At 41.1% G+C, this 9,457-nt stretch overlaps 1 protein-coding gene across 1 annotated transcript; it reads right to left on the bottom strand.

The window, feature by feature from the left end:
• Positions 1 to 2,443: 2,443 nt before the first annotated feature.
• On the bottom strand, positions 2,444 to 7,955 carry LOC135205736 (uncharacterized; the record flags this gene model as incomplete). The annotated part of the gene is given in 3 exon segments (XM_064236829.1): positions 2,444 to 3,731; positions 3,835 to 3,972; positions 7,496 to 7,955. Coding segments are annotated over 3 exon segments (1,222 nt in total), but the record flags the coding sequence as incomplete, so codon positions are not given.
• Positions 7,956 to 9,457: the final 1,502 nt, after the last annotated feature.

The following is a 9,457-nucleotide window of genomic DNA, read 5'->3' as shown; positions in this document are numbered from 1 at the left end:
AGGACCTCAGGTTTGTAGTTAGGAAAAATACAATTTACTTTAAAAAAATAGTGATTTGTTCCTACACGATATACAAATCCTCAGTCCTTTACAATAGCAAGACTCAAACTTGAAGGGAGGAATCTGAGCGAGTCTCTAAAACAGACTAGAGTTTGCCACACCTGTATTCCTTCCTGGTCAACAGAGCGAGGAAGAGAACTGCCTCTGATGGATTGATCAGAGTAAAGGGAGTGCATGATCAATTGTCAGACTTCTGGCCTTTTTTTTAATGAGGGAGGACACATAAACTCATACAAAATAAGCTGGGATGAATCGAAGAGTTGGAGACAGAAAGGAAAGATATAAAAAATGGGTTTGTCTTATTGTCAGGGCCCCCTTCCTTCCATTGTTAGAAGAAAGGGCGGGATGCTACAATAATTCTAAAAGAAAGATAGAAAGGGTGCTCGATTGTATAACTTACCTGTATCGGTCACCAGTTCCAGCATGTCATGTCTCAAATCCACTCTTTGCCCAGAGGAAGAGAAGAAGGATGTGAGGGCAGAGAAGAAAAGAAAGGCCAGACACTCGCATTCATTCTCAAATCCACAACCATACGTCTTAGGCGAGATGCAACCCTATACTAAAGGAGCCAGGTAGGCTACACTTGTTGAGCAGACACCACAGGTCCCAAGGAAAAAGTGTCCAAGGACTTATGGGCATTCTCCAAAGGTAAAAAGAGGTTCTTCAGGAATGCAAGGGTTGGATCAATACTGACTTTGTGAGTTCTCGGACATAAGGTACCAGTGTGGCATATGCTAGGAGCAGAGTGCACTCTTCTAATTGTCTCAAGAAGTCAGAAAGAAATCGTGTTCTTGAACACTTCTTTCTTGGAAGAGCCGGTGCTAACAAAGTCTCGTCAACACTCGGGCCGGAGATGTAGAGTCTTCTCCAGGTAGTGCTGCAGCACTCTAACAGAACAAAGTCCTCTAGGGAGGGGATTCTAAAGGACTCAAACCTGGTATCAGGGACCAACAGGTTTTGAGTCTTTGCTACGAAGTCTGGGATGAAATTGGGCGACAGCTCTCCATCCCCTCGAGTGTTTAACATCGAAGGAGAGTCCATCAAGTTTGCCTACTCTCTTTGCCAATGCCAAGGCAAACAAGAAAACAGTCTTGAGAGTCAGATCCCTGTCTGATGCCTCTCGTAAAGGCTCATACGGTGCATGAGTCGGGCTCCTCAGAACAAGAGTCATGTCCCATGAAGGGGTCCTGAGGTCCGTGGGTGGATAAGACCTTTAGAAGCTTCTCATTTAAAGCTAAATCTCCAGAGGGGAGGAGATGTCTACCCATTTCAGCTGCAGGACTAAACTGAGGGCAGCTTGATAACCCTTTACTGCTGAAACAGAGAGAAGCTTCTCTCAGCGAAGGAAGACAAGGAAATCCACGACTTGCTGAAGAGTACACCTGACCGGAGCAATACCCCTTCTACAACACCAACCACAGAAGACGGCCCATTTGTCCTGGTATACCACTGCAAAGGACTGTCTGAGATATCCAGCCATCTCTACTGCTGCATGGTGCGAAAAGCCTCTCGCTTGCATGAGATGGTGGATAACCTCCAGCTGTGAAGACATAGGGACTGCACTGCTTGGTGGTACCACTCTACGTGGGGTTGACACCTTTACTACAAGTTTTCAAAATACTATGAACACAAACACATGCATACACACACAAACAGTGTGCATATGTGATAATACCAATGGGTTAGAGAGAGAGAGAGAGAGAGAATGGAGATTAGAGTAGAGAGAGAGAGAGAGAGAGGAGGAGAGAGAGAGAGACGAGAGAGAGAGAGAGAGAGAGAGAAGAGAGAGAGAGAGAGAGAGAGAGAGAGAGAGAGAGAGAGAGAAATTGATTTAATCAGGCAATGACAACATCAACCCTTGTGGTCCGAAATGTCAAGTAATGTGATATATTTGACAGGTTGGACGGCTCCCCCAACTCTTCATAGCTTACAAGAAAGATTGGGGGATGATTTTGGCTTGTTTAATATTTTGAAATATCTTACTATAGAAATACATTAATATTGTAATAGCAGTATTATCGTTATTTGGAAAATTACTACTACTTATTATTAGGTAATAATATCATAAAGAAATCAACATATGAACACATACTTCTCTCATCTTCAGTAAGGAGAGAGAGAGAGGTGGAGAGAGAGAGGAAGAGAGATGAGAGAGAGAGAGAGACGAGGGAGAGAGAGGGAGAACGAGAGAGAGAGGATTTATTATATTACACATTTATTATCAATGTAATTATTTAATCCATAGTATTAAACTTGAATATTATATTTGAAAATTAGTAAATAATTTTTATCATAAAAAAAATCAACATATGAACACATACAACTTCTCTCATCTCAGTAAGAGAGAGAGAGAGAGAGAGAGAGAGAGAGAGAGAGAGAGAGAGAGAGAGAGAGAGAGAGAGAGAGAGAGAAATTATTATTTATTATATTACGTATTTATTATTCAATGTAATTATTTAATCATAGTATTAAACTTGATATTAATATTTGAAAATTAGTAAATAATTTTTATCATAAAAATTTATTAAGTCATGAAAATAAAAAATAGACTAAATTAGTGAATGTTTCTCGACGAAAAAGTCCACAAATTCCTGAATTATTTGCGAATGATTTATATACGGGTTCCATAGAAAAATCAGCGAACAGGTGAGTAAGCTAATCTTGAGGGTGCAAATACAGGGTTTACTTTACTATACAATAATAACAAGCACACCAACAGACAAAACAAGAAACATCCCACTAGGAAAAAATGGTTGGCGACACTCAGCGAGAGCGTGATTTAAACACAGGCACATCAGACGAGGGCTGAAAGCAAATTGGAATGTAGTAGATACGTTAGGGCAGGATGGGATTCCAACCAAACAAACGGTAGTTAACTGCCTACCCACCTTATTTAAAAGTCTAGAGGTCATTCCCAGCCTTTGCTGAAAGTATTTTCTAAAGGACTGCGGGTTTGTACTATATCGTGTAGGAACAAATATATTTTCATTATTATAACAAATTTACCAAAACACAAAAAGAAAAAAAACTCACAAAACAGAAATACACTAATTTGTTGAACTAGGAGGCATCGTCTTTTCCAACACAACAGTCGAAGTGGCACTTGAACTAGTTGGTATTAAGGCATCAAAGAAACTGGAAGTGGGGAGGCTAACATTATGAAGATCCACAGCAATCGCAGGTGCTGGTGGCATAGCAGGAGTATGTAGTGGCGCAGAAGACCCTGCAACAGGGGAATGGCTTGGCCATGGAGACACGCGCTGACTCTGGACATACATAGCCAGTTGGCGCCCTGTCATCTGGTAAACTTGCTCAGGTTGCGCAAAGGAAGGTACAGGCACAGGTGCAGGCACAGGTGTAGGTGCAGGCACAGGTGCAGGAGGGTGAGAAGGAAAAGATCTAGTGGACGACTGTTGCTCCATTTCCAAAAATGTCTGTCTGGTGCTCGGGAACAAATCAAAACTGGCTGTCAGTCTTCCTTCTTTCGTGGCCTTCTGCAGTTTCTGCACCAAAAAACTGATCTCCGTCTGCAGGTATGGATAGAAGAAAGAGTCAATCTCAGTGCAATCCTTGGCAACCTTCTTCAGGTGGAGATTCCAGTAGGCCTCCTTTGGGTTAGATTCGATCTCCAAAATCACCTTTTTGGTTGTTGCCTCTGCATTTTCAATCACCTAAAGAAAATTAGAAAAGAAAATAGAACATTTCATTAGTCATTATAGAGTGCTGATTTACTATATTTAATTTCAGACAATGAAAAACAGAAACTTAACATACCGGCTCACACCTCTGCTTGTTCTTAAGCCCCTGTTCCTCAATGGCTGGGATGACTGTCACCTCGTCTTCATCCCCACCAGCAGACACAACTACTTTGCCAGGTTCCTCAGGAGGGGCAGTGGCAGCAACAGCAGCAGACTGTAGGGAAAGAAAAATGAAAATGGATTATTAATTATGGAAACAGTATACTACATTAATTTGGTTGCTCTGCAAATCATTAGTGAACCATGAAAAGGAAATTTTTTTTAGCAATAAAATAATGCATAAATTGAATTTTAGGAACAAAATTATATAAAATCAATATTGAAATTACATAATGTGGAGAATAATTTTATATAAGATACTATATATGTATATGCTCGAAACATATACTGTGGGCCCCCCCATATTCGTGTTCTCCAGATTCGCGGATTTTTTCCTGGACCATATCTACCCATTATTTGCGGTGAATTCGCCTATTTGCAGGATTTTCCGGCGATAAATAATCACTAATTATTGTATTTTGATGTTATTTTCATGCCTAAATACATTTTTATGATACAAAAATGATTTACTAATTTTAAAATATTAATACATATTGATCAATACTGTATTAGTAAGTTTAATAAGATTAAATGATATCACATAACTATAATTCTCTCTCTCTCTCTCTCTTACAGAGATATATGCTTTCTGTAAGATAGATGATTTACTAATTTTCAAATATTAATATTAATGTAAAGAGCAATCACTTCAATAAAGAAAATACTACAGTGAATTAGTAAGATTTTAGTTCTTTCAACTCCAGGTGTATCTCAGCTGCATATCATCACGCCGGGCTTCATTTTGATTGGGTAAAGGCCGCGTGACGTCACTGCTGGTATTATTCATCGTATTAATGTCCTCTTCGGTGGTATTTTCCTCTTGAATGGGGCGTTTTCGGGCGGCGATATGGTGATGTTTGCCGTTACTGGAGTGTTTCTTCGCATGCAAGTCGGGAGCAAAAAGGCCTCCTATGTCGTGTTCATGGAGGGCTTTTGCTCCTGGATGAGTAACGTTTCCAGGAGGCGCAGACGGTGAGGGTCGGGTGCTCTCCCTATTATCCTGGTGTTACGGATAATACAGTCGCGGGAGATTGTGCCTCGGTGGGCGGTGAGGGCGTGGTTCTTGATAGCCCCTTCTTGGGCATGACAGGGGATTCTCTTTGCAAGACGCATGGTAGTCATTCCAATGTACTTCCCAGGACATCCTTGGGCGGGACATATGTACTGGTATACTACGTTCGTCTGCTTGAGGGGGTCTCCTGATGGCGGTGAGGGGTTATTTTTCATGATAAGGTCTTTTGTTTTACGGTTTTTGTAGTATATTATAAGGTCCACTATCTTGCCTTCTTCAATGGGGAGGATGTTCTCCTTAATGATCTTCTTCATCGCCTTCTCTTCCTCGCGGTATTGAGAGTGCATGAAGGCCTTATTTCCAGATACCCATCCATCAATCCTCCAGGAAGTACCTCTGCTTCATCCTCGACGGGACGGTGTACCAATTCAGGGCACTTTGTTTCGGTCTCTCAACAGCCACACAGGTTTTCATGTGAGTGTTCACACTGGTGTCAGCTTGGCCCCACTCGGTAGGGATACGTCTTCTGAGGTATCTCGACAATTGTATTTTTCCCAACTATACAAACCTGAGGTCCTTTAATAATAGGAAAGTACTTAGCGGCAGCTGAGCCGGTCGTAAGCTTCGAACAAGGGGGTTCGGTAGTTAACTACTTGTCCGGCAGTTGGCCGTCAGCTCGACTGCGAGGAGAGGAGTCACTTTGCTTTAGGCCCAGGAAACGCAGAGTGAGGGGTGGCATGAGGTGGGACCATGTGTAAAGGACCTCAGGTTTGTATAGTTAGGAAAAATACAATTTTCGACAAATTGTTATTTGTTCCGATATGTATACAAACCCTCGGTCCTTTAACAATAGGAAGACTCACTTATTGGTGGGTGGAACCCGAGTCTTATGAACAGACTGGTGTTCGTCCTACCTTGGTTCCCTCCCTGGTCGTAAGAGCAAAGGGAGGGATCCTAGCCTCTCCCCAGCTGATCGGGGTGTGCACCGCACAATCAGTGGTCAGACTTCTGGACCAAATTTAGAAAAGGGAGGCAAGCGTACCTCTTATAAATAGCAAATACACAAGAACTAGTTCCTACTTCAAGAGCCAAAATGAAGTCATGGGTTTGTCTCTTGTTGGCTTCCACTTCCTCCCATGTCGGGGAGTGGTGGATAAACACTCCTATCCCTACTGAAAGGGATAGGATGGAGCTCAGTCGTGTAGCTTACCTGCATCTGCTTCCTGTTCAGCGTAGTGACGACCGCGGCCCTCTGCCCGCAGGTAGAGGAGGAAGAACGAAGGAGGAAGAGAAGCCAGTCACACTCTCTTTCACTCGTCCATTCATGCAGTCACACAAGGATGCGATGCTGTTCTGTCCGCTCGGGTGCTGGGTAGACTACACAACTTGTTGAGGGTTTGTATAAGTATCGAAACAAATATATTTTATTGGGAATAAACAGTTTTACATACAGAAAACAATGAGAAAGAAATATAAAATATAAATGACTATTGAAATGAATAAATGAACATTTAACATCACTCTTACCTTTATGGAAAACACTTGTTAGCATATGGAAGACTGAGAGGAGGGGAGAGGGAGAAGGAGAGGTTATTGTTTGGAAGGGGAATCTGCCTCCAGAAGGACTTCAGGTATCAAGGACCTATCTGGGGTTACTTCTCTTTGTTTTTTACTGGCATTATCTGAGGTTACTTCCCCAGTTCGTTTTTGCCTAAAATTAAACACAACATTGTCATTAAACATGTTGTTGGAGACATGGATTACAACTTCTTTGCTGGGATGATAATTTTGCACAAAATTTCTTACATCACACCACTTTGCAAACATGTCCTTAATCCTTCAAGTAGGCACATTATGTATGGCCATTCATTTTCTAAATTTTTCGAACCAGCCTCTGCTGGCTTTAAATTCACTAACAACATCGCTTGTTGTAGGCATTTTCTCACTGACATTGGGATGCAACTTCCTCCAACACTTTGCTATGAGTTCTTTCTTAAATTCAATTGTGTTTCTCACCTTTTTTTTACACAAAGGTCAGCACTTGGAACTTTCTTTGGCCCCATGATGGCTTATTTAGTAGTTGCACTCGAACGAAAAAGCACAAAAAGCACAAAAACAACAAACACAAAAGCAGAATGGGTCATGACAGAAGATGGGATGCTTTGTTTGGGTGCTCAATACGGGGCCCAGTCACGCACTGGGCCCTGGATGGAGTGTTTCCGAGTGTATGAAAACTGAGGAAATTTACGATAAACGAGACAAAAGTTCGTAGAAAAAATTTTTTTTTTAAATTGAAACGTACGAAATGAGAGGCATACAAAAACAGAGGCTTGACTGTATTAAAAAAAAACAGGTATAAAAATTTTTAGTAGGTTTTTCTTAAATTTTAACTAACAAAATACATAGGCCATTTTAAGCATTTTTATAGGATTCCAACTATTCGTAGGGTGGTCTGGTAGCATCCCCCACTAATACGGGGGACCACTGTATTATGAAATTAACTAATAATGAAAAACAAACTAAAATGAAACCAATACAGGGTAGAACAATTTTCTTACATACGTACCTCTTTAGATCTAAGGGTCTTGGGCTTCTTCTGACGGACAATGTGCTTCCCAAAGAATTTAAATTCAGAGAGAATCCACTTCTCCCTTTCCGTCAGGTCCCTCTTTGCTACCTGGCCGTTTTTTACTTTTGTCAGCCGCCCATACCTGGTGCGAGTAGACTTCAACCAGGTACTTAGCTGAGATCCTGTCAAAGGTGGATTAAGGGACTTGGCCTTTTCAGCAAGGAGCCGCGTCTTCTTGGCCACTTCCTTGAAGTCATTGAGCCCCCTGTCGTACAAAAAAGGGTGCTTCTGCAACCACTCCCCTAACATCCTTTCTTGCTCGTCTGTCAGGAGGACACACGGACGCTTTTTCCTCCGCTTCTGCAATCCTGACCCCTCGTCGCCCTTCTCTGCATCCGTCGTAGACATGTTGTCCTCGTCGTCACCTTCGAACATGTACCGGTAATCTTCGGACATGACCTCTGTAACAAAAGATGTCGGAAGAATAAAGTTCTTAACAACAAAGTTGAGAATACATCTAAAAATAGAAAGGTTGGAGGTATGGGGTCCGAGCAGTGTATATTAGTAAAAAGTACAAAAGAACACAATAAATAAAGACCATGGAGAAAGAGTAGGCATTTGTTTAAAATTAAGTCACAATAATATAGACTACCTACAAATATTAGTAATACGAATAATAATAATAATAATAATATCACTGTAATTACAAAATGCATGTGAAAACATTCTTTCCCCTCATCCTCTCCCAGAGAAGCTCGAAGCCAGTGCTGTCAAATATGTCAAGTTAATGTGACAGGTGGAGGAGTGATGCTGATTAGCAATCAATGATTTTTATGTAATTTTCTCTCTCTCTCTCTCTCTCTCTCTCTCTCTCTCTCTCTCTCTCTCTCTCTCTCTCTCTCTCTCTCTTTAATAATTCATAAATAATTTCACTCTCTTATGTAAGGACAAATTCTCTCTCTCTCTCTCTCTCTCTCTCTCTCTCTCTCTCTCTCTCTCTCTCTCTCTCTCTCTCTCTCTCTCATTCGTAGTCAGCGGTAGATAATTTTCAATTTATTTAATGTTACCTTTAACATCTACACCTGTAAATGCGGCGTTCTAAATCAAACACATAACTAAGAGTTGTATTAGTCCAAATAAAAAGCATGAAAAGGAATTTCAGAACAATGACAGGATAAAAAATTTCTTAAAAGAGGTTGAGAAGATTTCTAAAAATAAATTGGTCGGAGGGGGAAAGAAGAGAGAAATAGTACATATGTAATCTCTCTCTCTTCTCAGTATGTAATAATTCATAAATAATTTGACTCTTATGTAAGGACAACTCTTCTCTCTCTCTCTCTCTCTCTCTCTCTCTCTCTCTCTCTCTCTCTCTCTCTCTCTCTCTCTCTCTCTTTCTTGCCCCACAAGATACATAAGTCATAGTGGTAACTCTCTCTCTCTCTCTCTGTTTTGGCTAGAAGCATTAGAAGTATGTATGTATACGGTATATCTTTAAGGGTACTAATGTTTAAGATGACTCTGAAATTATATTAATAATATAACTTCAAAGAATAACACAGTAATAAGATAAAAATTTACGGTATATTTGATGTACGATGTTATTTGAGGTATACATTTGATATTTGAACTTTCAAAATAGGCAGTTATAATCATTTTTAGCCAAAACAGGTTGACCCGGACTTGGTTCACCTACCTCCGGGACTCTTGCTGCAACAGCTTCGGACAGAAGACTTAGTCTTCATACAACAAGAATCAGTAACCCTGGACGCTACTGCTATGGCAGCCTTCCTGGCAGTCTCTTTGCTAGACCTGTGGTCCCTCACAGTGTCCTAGAATGCAGTTTCGGAGGGGTTCATTAATCCCTTGGAGGACTCAAACATTTGAGACTGTGCCAATCTGGAGGTAGGGCAGTCTCCTACCTGGTCCACCAGACGGCAAACCAGTGTGCCAATTTGGTTT

Source organism: Macrobrachium nipponense, chromosome 24, assembly GCF_015104395.2.
Source record: "Macrobrachium nipponense isolate FS-2020 chromosome 24, ASM1510439v2, whole genome shotgun sequence".
Taxonomy (NCBI): domain Eukaryota; kingdom Metazoa; phylum Arthropoda; class Malacostraca; order Decapoda; family Palaemonidae; genus Macrobrachium; species Macrobrachium nipponense.
The sequence above is the reverse complement of the archived record's forward strand: the minus strand, read 5'-3'. Positions and strand labels throughout refer to the sequence as shown.